At 41.1% G+C, this 19,845-nt stretch overlaps 1 protein-coding gene and 1 long non-coding RNA gene across 3 annotated transcripts; one reads left to right on the top strand and one right to left on the bottom strand.

Annotated features, from left to right (window-relative positions):
• The first annotated feature begins 1,317 nt into the window (after positions 1-1,317).
• On the top strand, positions 1,318-19,236 carry LOC131880900 (uncharacterized). The gene is made up of 4 exons (XR_009373304.1): positions 1,318-1,888; positions 18,081-18,199; positions 18,287-18,554; positions 18,763-19,236. It is a non-coding gene; the product is annotated as an uncharacterized LOC131880900 (long non-coding RNA).
• Positions 10,236-17,805, bottom strand: LOC131880899 (carboxypeptidase B-like). Of its 2 annotated transcripts, XM_059227621.1 has the most exons (6): positions 17,177-17,705; positions 16,682-16,888; positions 15,251-15,593; positions 14,913-15,141; positions 14,300-14,486; positions 10,236-10,471 (listed from the first exon to the last, which is right to left on the bottom strand). In XM_059227621.1, exons 3-6 carry the CDS (start codon positions 15,439-15,441, stop codon positions 10,308-10,310), a joined length of 771 nt encoding a protein of 256 aa, XP_059083604.1. In that variant the 5' UTR covers positions 15,442-15,593; positions 16,682-16,888; positions 17,177-17,705; the 3' UTR covers positions 10,236-10,307. The 2 variants fall into 2 exon arrangements, with proteins under 2 accessions (XP_059083604.1, XP_059083603.1); XM_059227620.1 differs by lacking the exons at positions 10,236-10,471; positions 14,300-14,486; positions 14,913-15,141 and adding an exon at positions 15,719-16,033 and having other exon boundaries at positions 15,451-15,593; positions 17,177-17,805.
• Positions 19,237-19,845: the final 609 nt, after the last annotated feature.

The following is a 19,845-nucleotide window of genomic DNA, read 5'->3' as shown; positions in this document are numbered from 1 at the left end:
GGTCTTCTGCCGAAGATATTGCTTGCGTAGTTTATAGCACTTTCGAATTGCCCGCTTTGTCTTGATTTTAAGCTCGGGGTTGATGGTGTGAGTAGAGCTTCCTTGTCCCTTTAGGGGCGTGTCTGTCCAGGGAGCCTCCAATGAACCCGTTGTGACATTCACATTCTCGCAGGCATCTAGGTATTCTCAGGGTTGTATGGCGAGATCCAGCTTAAGCGCATTCAAGTCTACACGTTTGTAGTTCCTCGTCACATCTCTCAAGCTCTGTTTATTACAAACCGGTTTATTGTACTGTTTAGCCAACCGAGTGGTCGGTCGTCCGACATCCAGCGTCTAGAAATCTATGATTTAGGCAAGCGCTGGCACCAGCAAACAAACTTGCCTGCCAATGCCAGTGATGCAAAACTGGCATTCCTAACTGGTTTTAACGAGCTGACCTTGCCTCATATAGCAATGCGAAAGAAGGGTCAGCTTATCAAAAATGTTTCTGAAGCCCCCAAACTTGCATCACCGAGACTGGTACCAGGAAACAAACGAACCTGCTAGAGCTTGTCTAAACGTCCCCATACCCACCAGTATTTGATAAACCAACGTTGATTGTGATAAATATATCTTGAACCTTAAATCGCACTTAAAAAAGTCATTAATTCGACCAGAGCGTGCCAGAAAAAGTTTGACAATCAAAAGCACTAGAGAAAACCTCAAACATGTAGTCACGGCAAGTTCTCAGGGGTTAGGGTCAATTTCTAGCATTGGGATTGGCCATTAAATTGGCCTTCCACCAATGAAATTGCATGTTGCAAGATATTACTGTGGTCACCACAGTAGCTCAAAAATTTTGGCATCAGCTTAGAAGAAAGTGCAGTTTTCTAGTAGTAATTGTATTGGAAAAGGAATAGTTTATCTTATTGCAATTCAAGTGTGTGCTAACAAAACCTCGTGGTGGTACCTTGTTTCAAAGTCTGGAAACCTAGGATCGCAAGCGGAAAGCTGAAGTAATAATTTGGCTTGAGGCCACTGATTCTAATACTACGCATAGAACTAACTGTGATCCAGCAATCCCAGCCTCTCTCAGATTTTGTCTTAAAAACATGTTTTTGATCAGTCTTCTTGTAAACAATCGAAGCTATTTAATCTGTTGTGTGACGCCTATTTTGGACCGAGTGAAGACATCTCGTTTGAATATCTTACTTATGGATGTTTTATTTCAGGATCTTACTATTTTACCGATTTTACCTAATCTCAATTCAAATTTATAATCACGCAACCTCATAATGTTAATCAATGAAGTAAATGGGAGCTTAGCCCAACATTAAAGCAATGTGAGACGAAAATAAAACCTCGAAGAAAGGAGTCGTTCTTTTGCATGATGTTTGGAACTTATCATCTAGAAATATCAAAGTGTCGATAACACGTATCCTCTCTCTGGACGAAGAGTGGTCTTGTTTGCACTCGTGATTGTCATGTGGCAAGCCTTTTGCCCAAGCTCCGAGAGAGGATTTCGTGTTGGTAAAACATTAGAAGACAATATCGTCTTCTCCCTTCTTTGAAGCAATGGCCCATGTTTTATTGCACGTTCCTTTTCCGAATGAGGCAACCAGAGCACCCACCAGCCAGTTGTAGAGTCCCTTCAGCTCCAGAACGGCCGAACCTCTGCCAAGAACCAACGCAGCCCCTTTTCCAACCAACTCATGGGAGGAGGGGAAAGAGAGTGATAAGGATAAGGCCATGCACACTGAGCAAACACATTCATATAGTATAGCGCCTTTCTTGAGGGCCCAAGGCCGCCAACCCCACAATTCTCGCTGCCCAATGCAAACACGAATGAGTGAACCAGTGTGTCAAGGTCGAGTTGATGATCCGAACGAGACAGAGGGAGAAAGAGCATGTAAGTGAAAGTTGTGATAAAATTTACTCACTTACCCAGACAATCTTGGACATTTATGTGAGTTGCTAGACATTTATTCTGGCCTCTCGGCTTGAGTGAACATGATTTGAGGCCTCAGCCCTATTGAACTATTGAGATTGGTGTTATCAGCTTCATGGATGTTGTTTGGGGGTTGGCTAAATTAAATTGCTACTCCTCATTCGACAAGTTTTTTCGGAAAAGCTTCTATAATGTTGTGCTTTTCCCTCAAGTCAAGGTGTAATTTGATTTATTGCCAAAAAGGTTGGTTGTTAAATGTAAGCATTGTAATTCGAAATGAAGAGTTTAATTGAATCTTGCTTTCGTCGGCAGTTTTGTAGCTTTCAGGTCAAAGCCTAAAAGATTGTGTTCAAGCAAGTATTAAGCAAAAAGGTCATTTGCAGAGGGACAGGAGACATCTCCCCAAGAGTTGAACCCATTAGCCTTTTGCCGTTGCATTGTTATTTCTAGAGAAAGCCATGCTAAATTTGCCTTGTCCTCCCTGTTGCTCTTTCTCTCTTGCATTTCTTCTCCAGCCGTTCTCAAACTTTGCGATTTCCCCCTCTCTCTCTTTCTCCAAGAAACGAACAAAAAACTTCCTTGCCTGACATTTTTACGTGAGGATATGTTGCATACCTCATTATCAGAGTATCTCTCCTTCGTATCTACTTTTGTCCTGATCATGCATTGGGGTAAATGGACGGGCAAAGAAGAGTGGGTGGGAAAGTAATATGGGGACACTGGTCCTGTTTGAAAATCTTACCGCATCTATGTTCAGCAGACAATATATACATTGACGTTGCTATTTTCCTTGTCCCTTTTTAACACATCACTGCATGCATTCATCCATTCGTGAAAGCTCATTTCAATGACAGATAATGAGTCGAAAACTACGCTCCATGAAAACCTCGCCGTGTTTTAACAACGATAGGATACATCACGAACTTCTAGAAATATGGACTGTGAACGGGCTTCCCTTCAAATTGGCTTGCTCCTGGTCAAAGCAATTCTGATTCACTTTTTGAACAAAAGCAATTCAATAAGAAATGTAGATATCCTCAATTAAGGGCAGGACATTTTTATATCATTTACTTGTAAAGTGGTTCGTTTCAAAGTTATGTTGTCAAATGCTTATGAAGTTGACCAAGAGCCGGCCGAAAATTTGAATTTGATTTAGTGATTACATACAACATTGGTCACATCTCCTGAGTACCCTAAGTATGGCTTTGGGCTCAAATTTGCCCAAATTCATCTCTTCAACACGTACTTACGATCCTATGGAATGCTATTTTAAATGAAGTGTCTAGCTCAGTAGATAAGAAATATTTGCTTCCGTTCGCAGTCCACATCTCTACGGCTTTTGGTCGGAAATTTGGTTCAACCAAGATCAGACCTTACACAAAATAATTTCATTTGCCTCCAAAACAGTAGATCAAACAGTTCCAGCTTGCTGAGTTTGTCACTGAAAAAAGTGGCTGATCAGCTTGCTTGAGAAAGCTTTCAAATAATGGAAAGTTCGATGAGCATATCCAATTGAAGGTGGGTAAAGCTTTTCAAATGTGTGGTTGGAAATATCGCACGTTTAAGTCCAAAGATAGCATCACGATGGTAACTCTGTACAAGTCGATTGTCCAGCCACATCTTGAATATGCCTCGCCCATTTGGGCTCCAATTAGTTCAGCAGGTTTGCAAAAGCTTGAGCATGTCCAAAGATGTTTTACCAGGAACATTGAGGATATGAGAGAGCTCTCGCATTGGGAGAGGTTAGAAAGGTTGGGATTGTACAGTACTCAGAGAAGGTACGAGAGGTATCTGATATTTTACGCCTTCAAAAGCATTCATGAGCTTTGTCCCAACCCAGGATTTAGGGTCAATTGTAGTGACCGTAGAGGCTTAATGTGCGTTTTGAGAGCACCTTCAAGCCCTCGAGAATCCAGGCCTAGTTAAAACAATGAAGTCCACCTCTCTTCTTTCTCGGGCTCCTTCATTGTTCAATTTGCTGCCCTCAAACATTCGTAGGGTTTATATAGGGGTTGATCCAGTAGCAGGATTTAAGTCAGACTTGGACAAGTTTTTGACTAAAATTCCGGATCAACCTTATATTCAAGGATTAGCCAGATCAGCCAAGTTCAATTCATTGGTCGATCAAATAATATATATAAATAAAAGTCAAGTAAAATGAATAATCTTCTCGTCTTGAACTGCTGGGATTCCAATCCGGTAGCGGTAAGGAAGTCCGCAAAAAAAAGAAAAATAATCATGGATAATGCATATATTGATATCCTATAAAAATTCCGTTGATTTTCAGATATGCCATGGAGTAAAAATTTCCCATTTTCTAAACCGTTCACTTTATTTCAAATAAGTACTTGAAACAACCAATAGATCTTGTTGAAGATAAGAACTTCGCCAAATTTGAGTCCAAAACTATGCTTAGGAAACTCAGGGGATACGTCCAAAGTTATGTAACTACATAAAACTCAAATTTTCGGCCTACTCTTTAAAAGTAAATAATATGGAAATGACCTGCCTTTAAATTAAAAGATATGCGTTTATTATTTTATTTCTTTGATTCGAAAAGTGGCTCAGAGTTGTTATGACCAAGAGCAAGCCGATTTGGGGGGAAGTATATTTGCTAAAGCCAAGATCTCAATTAGAACTCAATAAAAGGGACGAAAAACGTGGTGCAGTGAAATCAATTTGCCCAAAACATTGAAATAAAAAATGTAACTTGTCACACTTTTTTATTGCTATGGAATTTACAAACCCATTATTGTGCTCTCTTTAATCTAATTTAATAGTAATACCAAATGTTACTGACTCAATCGGTTTACTATTCAAGTGAGGTTCAAACTCATCGGCAAAAAGTCCAAATTTAGCAGAAGTTCATGATTGTAGTTAAGTCAGATCCATTGCTTAGTCCAAATTTAGCAGAAGTTCATGATTGTAGTTAAGTCAGATCCATTGCTTACTTTTCTTCTCTTTCCTAGTGTGCTTGCACTTATTTTGAGTTTAAAATCTCGTTGGGCCCGGCACTTGATCTAAATTCCAAACTGGGCCTTGAGCGAGCTGAACTAGTACACAGTAGCAGCCTCTATCTAAGTGAGATAAATGATTCAAGGTCCGAATGATGATTTTCCAATGATTTATATATCCATGGATAATCGAAAAAACTCTTATCTGCGACATTCACTTTTGCTCGAGAATAATAAGAAGCCAAAGAAGAAAATAGGAACCAACATCTTCGAAATTTCTTTTGTCTCATACTATCCTATTTGAAGCTGCATTGGGATAATTATAAACTTCCCGAAGTACGTTTGTACAAACCCGTACATCACGGGTACATCAATAATCATCTTTGTACACTTGTTTGCTCGTAGCAACTTGTTATGCGTTTTGGGACCAGATCAAACAATAACCCCACTGGAACTGAGATGCTACCTACTTCGTCTTGTGAACCAGTAGGAGTAATCCCATACAATGAGGCTATGAGAACGGTCAGGAAAGAAACTTTAAACAATAATCTGGCTTCGAGCTCTCGAGAACACTAGGATACACTTGACTGAATAACATTATGGGGTAAGTGCTGTTTGTACTAATTGCATGAGCGCCTTGTACTTAAAATTGAGTAGGTTGTTTGAGGCCTACAGATTCATGGTAGCGTAAGAATATGCCGAGTTGTGTTCGGGTTTCGTATTATTGAGTCACGTGCATATCTCAGGAATGATTCCCAACCAAACAGAAACTGTTTCCGTGGTATCGATTGGACCGATTTCGTATGTTGGGTATGATGAATGCAATGTCCCACATTGAAGGATCGCACTTATCTCGGTGAATGACCTAAATCTGTCTAGACGAACAAAGAAGAATGTCCATCACGAGCTACCAGCCGAGAGAAGGCTCATCATCATGAGAGCACCTTGCTCGTCATTTTACGATCAATTTAGTCAGTTCTCGAAAATAATGTGAAGGCCGGAACTCGGGAGATTCTACTCGCTTCTTTTAATACTGCCTAGGCCTGTTTGGAATGCAAGGCTTCCTAACACTAAGAAGAAAAAGAGGATCAGCCAACTACCTACTGACAGGATAGCTGAAATTTGCCACAAGTCCCCTTCCCCCCTCCCTTGTCCCCCAAAGACCTACGTGAGGCGTCAAAAGCTGCGAAGACCTCGTTTTTGATCCGGAAGGCGCCAGACGGATCGATAGAAGGGCTTCTCCTCTTTCTTGTTGCCCTACCTTCAGCCTCGTCGTGCCTTCTGTCTGGTTCCTGGGATAAAATTTGCAGTAGAAGCAATGCAGCTGAAACCGAGCAAGCCCTTTACTCGGTCTGTCTACCAAGTCTGCACATCGAACACAACTAGCACAGAGGCCATTGGCCTATTTTCCTTTTACCCGTGTCACTGATTGGGAAAACGTGGACCTTGGTCACATTCAACTACCATAAAGGTAGTATAAGTTAAAGGCTTCCTTCGGTTTTTGTTGTGCCAGCAGCCGTTTGCATTTGGAATGGAATGCATCATGACATGGTTGGATGTACGTACAAATAAGTATTTGATTGCTCAGGGACATCCCAACTGAGGACGTAATGCCAATGATTGAGACGAAAGGGAAAGAGATAGTGGTTCCCATTCAAAAATGGTGGGCAATCCAAAGATTCATGAAGCACCCAGGGCGCCTGTATTGACTGCAGATAATTTCAAACTATAAGTATTCCGAACTATGGCTCAACTTTGATGCTGCCAGTAGTTCGTACCAGTCAAGGCTGAGCTCAGCAAAGAACATAACGGCATACATCTGGATTCTGGAGTGTTCAAGTTGCTGAAGTGTACATTTAGGCCCTCGCATTTCACCGTCTCCATGCAGGATTCTCGGCCGAGTCGGAGAGTGCTGAGAGGGATATGGGAGAGAAACCAACTGAAAAAGAATGATACTGTACGAACTAGGGTGGTACGTGCTCGTATGTAAGTACAGTACGTCCGTCCTCGGCTTGGAACCTCGTGGTAAAGGCACTAGCAAAGGAATACGCATGGCCAGAGCTAGAGCCATGCCATGGCCTCTTGTTGTGTTCTCCAACCTCTCAGGCATTTGCCGGTCAGCGACGGATGGATGGAGGTCGGCTCTTTCAGACGCAAGTAGTATGTAGCAACAACCCACCTCCCTTGGCTCGCGCTGAACAAACTCTCAAACGCTTAGAATTGAGGCCGGCCTTTTGGTGTTCCGTATCTCAGTCGATGTCGTTATTCGATGTGAGCTCTAGTATTCACTGCATTTGCACTCCTCGGGAGGAGGGGAACACATGAAGGGACTGGAATGTTGGGGTGATTGCACTTTTCGAGTATGAGTGACAAAACGAGTATCAAAGTATCGTGAGTCGACGGGACGGGAGAATACTCGCCCTCATCAACACTTGCGAACTAAAAGTGGTGATTATGTCCCCGTGCTTCAAGAGGCCAACGTCAAGGTGATAAATAGAAGACAGCTTTAGATGACATTTGATCCAATATCCAACTCTTGTGGGCCAAGTGTTCAAGACAGGCTTGGAAACGAATCTGTGTATTCACCTGGTTGGAATTCAAGGGAACGTGTTCGCCCGTGCGTATGTAGACGAGATGTGTTAGAGGTATGAGACTTGTCTACTTATAATTGAACCCCGCTGGCTGAGCACCCAGCTCGTGCTCATAAATGCTTTCGGTGGAACAATATATCTCACGCCACGAATCTCATGAACAAAATCAATTGAAGAAAATCATATCCTACTGAGAAGAAAACTCGATGAGTGGGTGAAGAGCCCAGCAGCTCGTAACACATCAAAGAAGACAAAATGACCATTTGGCACGCAAGTACAGACACGCCAACCCCGGCCAGAAAGGTCTCACCGAGGCCAAGCAATTTGACCTACTTGTCATCCGGCCTCGTGGTGAGTTTATGTCGAAGAGACCTCATCTTGGCCTTGGTCTCGGCTGGATGCAGCCATTTGGCCATATCCATTTTCCAGTACCTCGATTCAGCCTCACTTCTGGCTTGCTCGCTAGTCTGCGTCGATTGGCAGCGATTGCTTTTAGCCTCGATTTACACGACCTCCAAGTTCAGGAGAAAAGTACGACAGGCCATTTTTGAAGGCAGGCCCATTCAATCGGAATTGACCCTTTCTCTGGATATGACCCGAGCTGCTGTGGTGGATGTGGCATTGGATGATGACTTCAACATCTTTGCTTTGGCAGTCCTCGGAGGAAGACCCCATGTGATGTCATGCTCGCTTTTTGGTTTGGGCAAGAAACGTTGGATCCACAGGTTCTCAGAGCATTTCGAGTTGGCCAGCCTTAGCTGCATCGCTGCAGGCCAGTCTTTGGTGGCTCTGGGGTCAAAGGACGGCAAGATTAGGCTTTACGAATCCAACCACCAATTGCGAAACCTGAAACTGATAGCCGTGCTAGCTTACCACAAAGGTGCCGTGCATAGCATCAAATTCTCGGACACCAATTACATCGTCTCTTGCTCGGATGATATGACCTTGGGCATCGTCTCAATCCCAGCCAATGGCTCTCTGATTCTCTCCAAACGCCTCCATGGGCACGTGTCCAGAGTTCGGTCCATTGATGTACAAAATGGAAAGGTCATATCTGGTTCCGACGACAGATCCGTCAAACTATGGTCCCTCAAGGAGAGCTCCAAAGCGAAGGGCTCCTTGGCCTCCGAGAAGCCTTTGACCACGATGACGGGTCACTCTGGACCCGTGACAGGCGTTCAATTGTCTCTTCCCTTTGCCTTGAGTGTGGCTGGATCCACGGTTCGGTTATGGAATGTGTTGCAAGGCACATGTTTGAAGCTGTTACAACATGATGAAGATAGCCCGGTGACGACGATGACTTGGATATCCACCTTCAAGGGAATAGCCACCGTGGACACCCGAGGAAAGCTGCGATGCTTTGATCTCTTCGACTTGGAAACTTCAAAACAAGAGATAATTTGTGCTAGTGCCATCACGGACATGCATCAACACGATAATGCTGTTCAACACTACTCTCCCAAACAAAATTCCAAGTTCTATGGCTCCAGAGATCCGCGCGTGTTATCACCATGGCCCGAAAATGCCATCTTCAAATTGGAATCAATTCCTCATCATTTTGCGGCATTTTCTTTGAGTAAAGTACCACTGCCCACGATTACAGTGCACTGCCTTGATTATATTCATTGATCAAATCATCCTTGCCTGGAGAGAATTTAGTCCTCGATTGAGAACTGCTTCTCCTGAGAAATGAGACACCACTGCCCAGACGTTGGCGTGAAACAAGAAGAAACCAAAAAACTCGTCCCTCATTCCCGCTTTTTCTAGGGGACTTTCAAAGACAACATTAAATATGACTGTATTTACACATCACCCACGACATAGTTATAATTGAGGATGTGCAAAAAAGTGCAAATATATGTGACCAATTATGCAAATAAGAATGCGTTAAAAATTGCCAGTAATGGAAAAAACAACATGCAGAAAACATTCAATCTGCAAATGCTTAATCGAATCACAATGTGTGACAAGGACCAAGCGCCAGGACACAAGCCCAGCAAACGAGCAAAGGTTGCAATGGAGAGTTTTGTTTTGCTTATTGTAAGGGCGGCTTTACACTAGGATGGAAAACCGAGATTGAATCCGGTTTGAGGATGGAAGTGGAACTAGTGCTGAGGCGAGTCTTTGCTGTATGGGTCCTTTTGTTCGACTTGAGTACAGTGAAAGACTGGAGTCCTCCGCTGGACTCAAGTATTTTGCCGAACTCGCCCCAGCACTAACTCCAACTTCAATCCTCAAACCGGATTCAATCCTGTGTTTTTCATCCTGGTGTGAAGCCGCCCTAACACCTTGATGAGCTCCGGGGGCAGATAGATGACTTACGGTATCTTGTGAAAGGAGAAGGACGTTGATGACTAAATGTAGAGGTCAGTGGGTGTGGTAGCTGACTAAAAGAAATGATTTTTTCACTTTTACACCAAATCCTCTGTTATTGGTGGGTTGTTTTTGTTTCGGAAAACAGCCAGAGAGTCGTGTTCCAGTTGATTTTATTTGGTGCCTAGCTTTTTGGCTGAAAATCCATCGAGGTCGTAAAGACATTTCTTATTCATTTTTGGTCAAAAATTGCAGGTAATGCCTATAATATCGTCAAATATTTATCAAAATTGGCCATTTTGCAAGAAATATATTTGCTTCTGTGCGCATCCTTGGTTGTAACTATCAATCTTTGTGTGCTTTGGAACCGTTATGGAAACACTCATATTCCAAAAGATTTATTATGAACCATTCGAAATCAGGATTTTGATAACAATAACTGAATAAATATGAGTTATAATGAGTTGTTATGAGTTTGATGCTTGTTGCTGCAAAGCTGGACCGGCCGCTGTCAAGGGTTGATTATAGGGCGTTTACCATGGCTTCTAATCCAGCAAAAGCTTCTTGGGTAACATTCCTAATTTGAATAGCAGGGAGTAAGAAACCATAACGCCCAGCATCGGGTAACTCGATGGTGTAGGAGTACTCAATGCCGGCTCCTCCCTTGGCCCAATCGTCGCTGCCGCCTGAAATACCAACACATTTATTGAGTGACTCTGATCCAAACAATTTTCTTGTTCTTTTTGGTATGAGGCTCGACTTGATCTAGTTGAAGTATCTAAAAAAATATTTCCTAGTTTACAGAATGCGGGCTTCTGCAAAGTTGGCAAGAAATTTCCACTTTCTGTTCATCGTATGTTTTTGGGTTGTTGACAAGAATTGTTCTTCGAATCAGTAGTATATAAATGCCGATTCAAACACAATTGAACCTTTTTGATGGTGGGGGCTGTATAAAATTCATCAAAGTTCCATTTTCCATCACATTAATTATGATTTTACTTAATTGTTGTTCTCGTCTCTGATGTTTTAGTCTCTGTAGTCGTCGTCTCTGTTCTCGTCTTCTGTGTTTTGGTCCTAACTTGTGAAGCGTTGGACCAGTCTGTGGCAGAGGTTGAGGAAGTGGATGAGGGGGCTTAAGATGACGAAGAGGAGGGTCAAAACAAGCAAGACGAGTGTAAGAAAAATGTCGGCAAAACTAAGCCGATTCCGTCTGGGACGGTCACACATTTTCAAATGACAGCGACAAACAGGAAAAAGAGAGCAGCTGACGCGACGCCTTGATGTAGCATTGCCAGACGTTGGATCGACGAATTTGTCAGATTACTACATAGGGGCCTTTTCCATTTAGCCAGAATAGGAGTTTTACTTCATAAAATCTGGCAAATTATTGGGAAACTTTTGGCGAATTTCTGTCAGTTTTGCAGTCGGTCCTTTTTGATTGGAGTGTTAGTACAGATGAGCCAAGTAAACCTCCAACAATATTAGTACGTAATGTTGTAAAAAAAATGTGTTAGAAATTGAAAAAAGACATCATTTCTAACACAATTATACAACTCAGTTAAAGATGGATTATCTCGTAATTACAGCTATTATATTACAACTATATATTACAACTATTATAAAATAGACAAAATTTCTCAAGGATACTATTATGTAAGAAATTCCTAGAATTCTTTTATTAATCAAAACCAATTACAATATGAACACAATACAAATATTAATAAAAGTGAGTCATATGTAAGTAAAGTAACTGAAATAAGATCTATGAGAACTAGTATTAATTATAAATTTATTATTTCAAAGTTTACAGAATCATACATTGAAGATCTTATGGGAATATTTCTTCAAGAAAAGGTATTGAAACAAAAATTAAGTACTATCAACATTATGGATCATTTACATTACATACTGATTTAATAGTAAGATTTGTGAAAGAAACAGAAAATGAACCTTTATATATTGATCATGGTTTTGTTGAGCCCAAACACCCTCCATTCACAGATGTTTCAATGATAAATGATTATCTAAAAGAGATAAGTAAAGACTTTGCAAATAGAATTGAAGAACATGAAGGTAGAGGATCTGGTCTACAATATCATGCTTGTCTCCAAATAACCATGAAACTAAGACGTTTTGATCCTTCAACAAGTGTTACAAACAAAAGGGGATTCTCTTTTATTAAACTTCACAAACAACTTTGTGACCAAAAACCTTATGTTAATGTTAAAAATACTGATGATCAATGTTTTAAGTATGCAATGATATCTGATCTACATCGTGCCAAGCATAATACTGACCGAATATCGCATTACAAACCCTATTTTAATAGAATAGATTGGTCAGCACTAACTTTTCCAATAAGGTTAAATAAAAAAGATTTTGAAAAATTTGAGCAAACTAATCCATCTTTGCCTCCAATAAATATTCATGTATGAGAAAAATATACACATGCATTACCGGGACCATTTTATTGCTCAGTAAAAATGTTACTGAACAAAATGCCATTAAAATAATGTACTTTCAGAAAAATGAGAATACCATGAGAAACATAGAGGATAATGGACATTATGTTTGGATTAAAAATTTGTCAAGAGCGTTGTCTTCCTTGACACGACATGGACATCAAATATTTGTATGTGCAAGATGCCATACTCCTTATACTTCAAGAAAAAGATTAGATATTCATAATGATAAATGTTCCAAAGATGGTAAAGCACTAATTAAGAAAATGCCACATTGTAGAAAACATACTTTCAATATGAAAACATGTATAGATTGTATAGAAGCTAGAACAAGAAAAAGATTTTCAAAGCTGGCAGAAGCTCCCTGTAGTGATCTATTTTGATTGTGAAGCATTAAATAGAAAAGTGAATTTCCCCGAAGCGCCCGCATTATCCGTGGTGGGTAAAACCAAAGTAATTACAGATCAAGACATAATAATGTCTGTTGGGTGTTATTTTAGTGTTGCTGACTACTACAAACCATATTTTCCTGAATATGTTAATAATTACAAAGAATTTGTAGGAGAGACTGCAGTCATTGATTTCATCAAAACATTAAAAAAGGATGTAGAAAATATTAATGAAATGATACAAAGTTATTGTAAGACAATTGAAAATTATGTTCGTGGAGGGATTCGTGGAGGTGTTTCTTATATTGCAACCAAGTATGCAAAAGCCAACAATAAGGAAATGAAAGTTTTGTATGATCCTGACAGGCCATCAAGTTACATTTCTTACATTGACATGAATAATTTGTATGTTGGTGGGGTAATGATGCAACCTCTGCCAATTGGGGATTTCAAATGGTTAGAATCAAAACTGAACAAACAAACAAAAACAAAAAGATTTAATTTTATTTATGAAGTTGATTAGAAGTATCCCGAAAAGCTACATGATGACCATAATTACTTCCCTCTGGCTCCTGAAGTTTTTACTCCATCAGGAAGTAAACATGAAAAGGTGGTTCCTCATCTTGGAATTAGAAAAAACTATATTGTTTCAGCAGATAACCTTAATTACTACTTATCAAAAGGAGTTCATTTTGAAAAAATACACAAGGTTTTGAGGTATCGGCAAGAGGCATGGTTAAAACCATACATAGAATTGAATACAAAACTAAGATCTCAAGCTAGAAATGAATTTGAGAAGGATTTCTTCAAATTAATGAACAATGCTGTTTATGGAGCAACATTAATGGATGTTACAAAATTTAGTGATTTTGAACTTGTTAACAATCAAACTAGATATCATTGTGTTCATAGAAAATATTACAGGATAAAAAAAAGAAATTTTATATTCGCAATGTCAAAAGTGTCAAGAACTTGATTCTGACCGCAAAGCGGATGCTGAAGGTCCAAGCATATGTCATGACTATGATGAAGATGAAAACTGTTTGGTAGGAATAGAATAATTAAACGTAAGGTTTGTTAGAATCGTCCAATATAAATTTTCAGATCATGAAAACAGTGTATTTGACAATATAGTTAAAGTTTTAACTGAAACTAAACTTCAATCAAACAAACTCAAACTCACATAGAACAAGCACAGACCTCATTGTCTAACACTGATGATAAGCGAGTTTGGATAGGAAAAACCCAGAAGTATGAAGATTTTGGTACTAAATTGGCATGGGGACATTATACTGTAGATCAAATACAACGTCAATATTACGTGAGGGGTAAAAGGAAGCGCAGGATTGCCGAAGGTGATGCCGCGTGAGTCGCAGCCGAGCATATTAAAACCCAAAGTCTCGTTGAACGAGACTTGAAAGAGTGAAATTTAAAAAGGTGAAATACCTTTTTCAAATGATTAATTACAAAATCATTAACAATTATAAAATGTAATGGAAATTTTATGAATTTAATACAGATCCCTACATCAGAAAGATTCAATTGTGTTTGAATCGGCATTTATATTCTACTTGAACCCAATGAGTATTCTATTCCGTTAACATCTAATTCGGGCTTAAAGTATATGCTAAAACATATCCATTATCTTTAAAGATCAACGTACCTGCAGCGGGATATAGGAGTTTGGCAGCTGATCCCACTGAGTAAGAATGTCCGTTCTTTTTGAACATGGCTTGAGCCCCGATTTGGCCAATGCGGTGAAGGTCCCTCCAATTTGAGGGCTCATCGTTAGCTGTATATCCCCATGGATATAGAATGTATTGTCCGTAACTGTGAAATGTGAGGAACATCTGAAACAAAGGATACATAAATCAATCGGACTAATTGATTTTGCTTGACATGACCTCGTTGAGGGCCCCCGAGGAAGGCGGCACAGACAAAAAAATGTGTTTGTTCTCTAGTGTTTAGTACATGGATGAATCAAGCCTGTAGTAGTCTGCCTTGCTCTCGGACATTGAACTCCAGTGTTCCACTCTCTCTAGGGGGTACTTTTTATGGAGACCAATATTTTAGAGTGGAACGAGTTGCGCCTAATAGAACGTCCTACTTGCTTTCAAACAAACGGATAGAGAAAAAAAGAAAAGAGCGAGAGGCGCCAGAGAAAAAAAAGGGAAGGAGATGATTGGTTCAAAGTGCCGCACAACGGTGGCTCCTTCTTGGTTCGTCGTCTTGTGATTCAAAGCCAAACAGATGTAACACTGGGCTCTCAAACTTACCTTCATGTTATGCGCTCTTTGAAGAATGAAATACGAGGCCGCTCTGGTTTCCCTGGCCGAGAAAGCGGACGGCCCTCTGTATGTTTCATCACAGGGATTAGGACTCGCGCCCTTTCCTCCGTACTTGTAGCCCCAATTTCGGTTGAGATCAGTTCCAATGCAAGAGGAATGGTGCGTGGGAGATCGAGCTTTTCGCCACAGGCGATCGTTGGTGTGTGTGTACTCGTATCTGGAACACGATGGAAACCAATATGAAAGGGTCCTGATTGCGGTAACGTTGGTCTACTTCGACTCGAAGCTTGAGGCTCTTAAGTGCACTAGCAGGAATGGATTCTTACCCATCGGGGTTCATTACTGGCATTATGTAAAATGAGTATTTGCTCAACAAATCTTGATGGTAGGCTGAATTTTCCACGAGCTCTGACAACATGTAGGTTACTGACGCGGGACTGATCCACTCTCGAGCGTGGATCCCGCCATCGATCCAAATGGCGGGTTTATTGCTGCCCTTGGGCTGAGATATTTCCATCACTTTCAAATGTTGTCCTCCGTCAGTTCAACCCAGATCATGGAGGGTGACCAACCCACTGTAACGCCGTGCCAAACAGGTCATGTAGCTCTGGATAACATACATGCGATGATATAGGTCCCATGAAAGACCCACTTCCCTCATACAAGCGCCTGTAAAGCCAGAGATGGATCATTGAATGGGACTTGTTTCAATATTGACTGAAGTGTGACAACAATGTACGTATTTTCAGCAAACTATATCTGCTCTCCAATCGCGAGGGACTCGCGTTTCTCACCACTGGAACTGGAGGACGAGGACGAGGACGAGGACGATGATTTTGGATAAGAGGAGGAAGAAGAAGGACTATGAATCGGGGATTGAGGTCGAGGTTCTGACTGGCTCTCATTGGCTTGGGCGGGTTTGTAATAGACGGGGCCGGGAGTAGGGAGGGCAGGTTGAGGTTGATTCGATTTGAAATATCGGCTCTGGCGGACAGATCGGGGTCGGTTGCGAAGGTATCGGGTGCCTGATGTCTCGGTTTCAAAACCAAACAGATTACGAACCAGGTCAGTGAACAGGTTGGCTCGTTTTGACCGAGTTTTACGATATTCTAGAAATTGAGTTAGTACCACTATAGTCATATTAACAACCCTTTCGAATAAGTTGTCCACGTAAGTGGTGTCTCAATCTTGTGGTTTCTGTTGAAAGTTACGTAGTTATGAACAATATTAAACAAACTACATAATCTAATACGTGTTATAGTAGTGTCAGATAAATCTCGCCTGGTCCCTTGGTCACCTGATCTTTGCTCGAATCCAACCGTATTTGTACGCTAGGCTACATTTTGTGCGACTCCCGTTTTTCATGAAATCTTAGATGAAGAAATTTCTTCAAAATTAGCTCAATTGCCGCAAGGGTTTCATAAACCAATAGGTGAGGAAAAATTGGGTCATATTTCCTCAGTTTTGGTGACTAATCCCTCCTCATATTTAGTGATTAATCCCCTTGCCCAGAGTTGCGTTTCATTCAGTAACGCTTTATAGTCCCTTGGTGGGCTGATCGATTATTGCTCAGTTGTAAACTTGAACCGGGGTTTGGTTTGCTGTAGCCTACCTGTAATGTTACCTACTTCTCGCTAGAGAGCAAGGGTCAATGGTTCTTCAATTAATCCCTTAACCGTTACAGCCAGCCATTGGTGTTGTTTGTGAGTAAGAATTAAAAAAAAAGAGTCGTTCCCACCGAGTCTTAATATGTTTACCTTCATTCGCTGATCTCGTTACTGTATCGGTCACTTCGTTCTCCTCCTCTATGGCTCTTTGAATGTCATGGATAGCTATATCGTAGGGCACACCTGAGCACTTGAGAAATTTGGCCACATACGGTGCGTGCTTGGGTCCCACCAACATATCAATGCTCACTCCCTTCGTCACATTAGCGGGAACTGGACTCCACAAGTCCTGGACACCTATGATCAAAAACAATCCACCATGAAAGATGCTCTTTTACATTTGAGTGTTGTATCACAGGTGATCGATCATCCTCGTCGATAAATATCACTGGCATTCACATCAGTGTCAGCAAAACAAAAGAAATGATTGCAAGCAATGCAGGATCGGGCTCCTGTTCTGCTGATTATTTTTTCAAGGTTTGTGACGATCCCACAAAATGTGAGGGATACAATTCTACCCAGAGTGAGGGTACTTTCTTGGAGGATACTCGATTCACACCCATCCTACCCTTATCTTATTATTACCGTTAGCAATAAATCGGACAATGCCCAATTGTTCTTCAGTTTGAGGCTGAGCTCTAAACAATTGAAATTGGTTGTACATGCGTTTGCCCGAGATCGGGTCCATCTGTATCTCTTCTATTTCCTCATTCTTGTCAACATCCTCCAAATCGGCCTCAACAATTTTGATCTCGGGCTCGAGTGTGGTGGTTTCATCGAGAGTCGTCGTTTCGAGCTCAAGTGTCGTGGTTTCAACATCCTGGGCTCTAATCGCAAGCTCAAGATGCGACCAACAAAGCAGCACAATCAATATCGACACGTTGAAGCGGGACATGTTTAGCCTCCCAAAGCCAATAAGACACTAGCTTCAGCTAGACCAAGAAATCCGAGACGAGATTTGACCACTAACTTTCACCGGAGTTGATCTCGTTCACAAATAGAACCAGAGGTCACTTCTAATTTCTCTCTTAGTGACACTCGGACAAGAGAAGACGGAGCGAGACAACCCAAAGGAACAAAACACTCTCACAAGACGAAATGGCTCCGCTTCTCTTCCCCGGAGATCGCTTAGATGGTCACTAACCCAGTTGGAGGTGGATAACATTCAACAATGTAGGATTTGAGAGCTTCATCTCCAGACTCTCGTCCTCACTCACTCGCGTCGTACAATTCAAAGGAGATCAGCAAACTGTCGATCGGACGGACTTCTTTGGGCGTTCAAACGGTTCGAACGTTGTTCTGGAGTCGATATTCTAATACCAAACCACCATTGGTATAGGGTGCTAAAAACTGTGTACGGGTCTCCTCAGATCACGAGGCGGTCAAGTCACTTCAACGGGATTAGTACGCACAATATGTACCGTAATAGTACAAAAGCATCCGACGGACTGATAGAGGAGCACCTATTCGTTCATTTTGTCCATTTTAGCAAGACAACCAACCACAACAGGATCGAGGTGATGAGGACCGATAGAGGGGCCACTGAAATGCTTCCGGAGTGCCAACGCGCTTTATGCTGCCTTCCAAGGGGTGCTTAGGTTTGGTTAGGTATGTTTTGTAATACTGTATGTACCTCACTATGTGAATAGTCAGACCGTTGGGTTTGTTTTTTTACCGCGTGTCCTGTTTGATTAGGGATGATGAAGAGCTAGCACCCCTCCCCTCACATGGCGAATACGCTCACCTTACTAGTATGCCAAACCGGATTCGGATCCATGGAGATCGAGTTGTGGTATTCCATCAAAGACAATATGGCATTATTTATCGACTGTTCTGTTACAAAGCTTTACCTACGTTTGTAGCTCTCTTCCTTTTTTGGACCTTGACTACAATCCAATGTACTTTATCCTCCAATCAGTGGAGAGAAGCGTCAAGAGCTCAATGACCTTTCGTTATGAGCCAAGTAAGTCTTCCTCTTCTGTGTTAAGAGAGTTAACATAAAAGATTAATTTGCAATAGGATGATTACGAATATGCAAAAGACGATGACCCTAGAAGCGACTGTGGCTTACGGTTTGTTTTTGTAATCTAACGATGTGTGAGGTTCGCAAGGTTATAGTGATGTGGAAGCATAATGTAACATATATGATTAAAAAAATGTACTATTTTCAGATCGGTGTCTGTAAGGTCACGATGCTCTGCTGAGTTCAAATATCAGAAAAATTTGAGAAAAGAAGTGCCGATCATATGCGCATCGTCATTATCCGATATTGAACTATCCGTTTTCTCCCATGACGCATCATCGGAAAATCACCGTAAAACGAAAACGAACTTGCTCGTGAAAATCCTTGAATAATCAAATGATGAGGCATAACCTAAAGGTGATGTGCAGGTTGTCAAGACTTCAATGTAGGATTTTTGAGACATCACATCGCTTCCAATGTTGCAATTATGCCGACAGAATGATTAAATGCTCTCTAGCCGAATAGAATGGGATGCGCATACCAAATCAACTGAACTGCTTACATCAACGATTCTAGAGAGCTATGGCCTGAAGGAAAATGACATCATTTAATTTGCCATTTGTCGGAGCTTCAATATTCCTTGAAATGCAGTTCAATGCAAAATCGAGAAGTAGTTGTGAAGGGGATTCACAAGTCCCAACGTTTTATTTATAACGGTACACTCTATGTACATGTTCTGCAGAATTTACTGAAACTGCTCCCGTAAAGTTGCATCTCGTCAAAGTGTCGGGAACATTAAAACGGGTTCTTTTTCCCGCTCCATTCTAATGTAATGGTTATAAGTACATGAACTTCGGAGTTTGTGGTGGAAACAAAGGTATTAGGCTAGATATAACACTCCGTTCATCATCATTTTAAAAAAAATCTAGCATGCATTGAAATAGGCCATGGTGATCTCTGATCTTTGTCATTGCCTTTTGTTCATCATTTTGTATCTGTTGATAAAAACGAACCTAAGCCTGCATGATTCAAGCTATAAAGAATGGAAATGATAAATGTGAAACGAAGCACAAGTGGGATATGCTACACAAATTCATTTGAGTTGAGCGTTTTGCACCAACAGCATTGTCGTAACGTTTTTCTGCTTTGGATCTCATTTCATGCACATATCTGTTTTGTTGTTTACGTCTTTTGAACTGGAATAAGAGGTTGCGCCCAAAAATATCACCTCTTCCGCGTAAAAATAATATTCCACGTAGATTGTATCAGGAATATCAATGTCGTATGGGAG

The sequence above is a fragment of the Tigriopus californicus genome, chromosome 5, assembly GCF_007210705.1.
Source record: "Tigriopus californicus strain San Diego chromosome 5, Tcal_SD_v2.1, whole genome shotgun sequence".
Lineage (NCBI taxonomy): Eukaryota > Metazoa > Arthropoda > Copepoda > Harpacticoida > Harpacticidae > Tigriopus > Tigriopus californicus.
This window is presented reverse-complemented; position numbering and strand designations above follow the sequence as displayed.

Bases quoted from the DNA above. Each gene is read 5' to 3' on its own strand.
- LOC131880899 (XM_059227620.1), bottom strand. From the start codon at position 17,486: ATGTCCCGCTTCAACGTGTCGATATTGATTGTGCTGCTTTGTTGGTCG. The intron at 16,889-17,176 runs GTAATAATAAGA...TTTTGATCATAG, and splicing joins TGTCCGATTTATTGCTAACG to GTGTCCAGGACTTGTGGAGT. The intron at 16,034-16,681 runs GTAAACATATTA...CTCAATTTCTAG, and splicing joins AACGAGATCAGCGAATGAAG to AATATCGTAAAACTCGGTCA.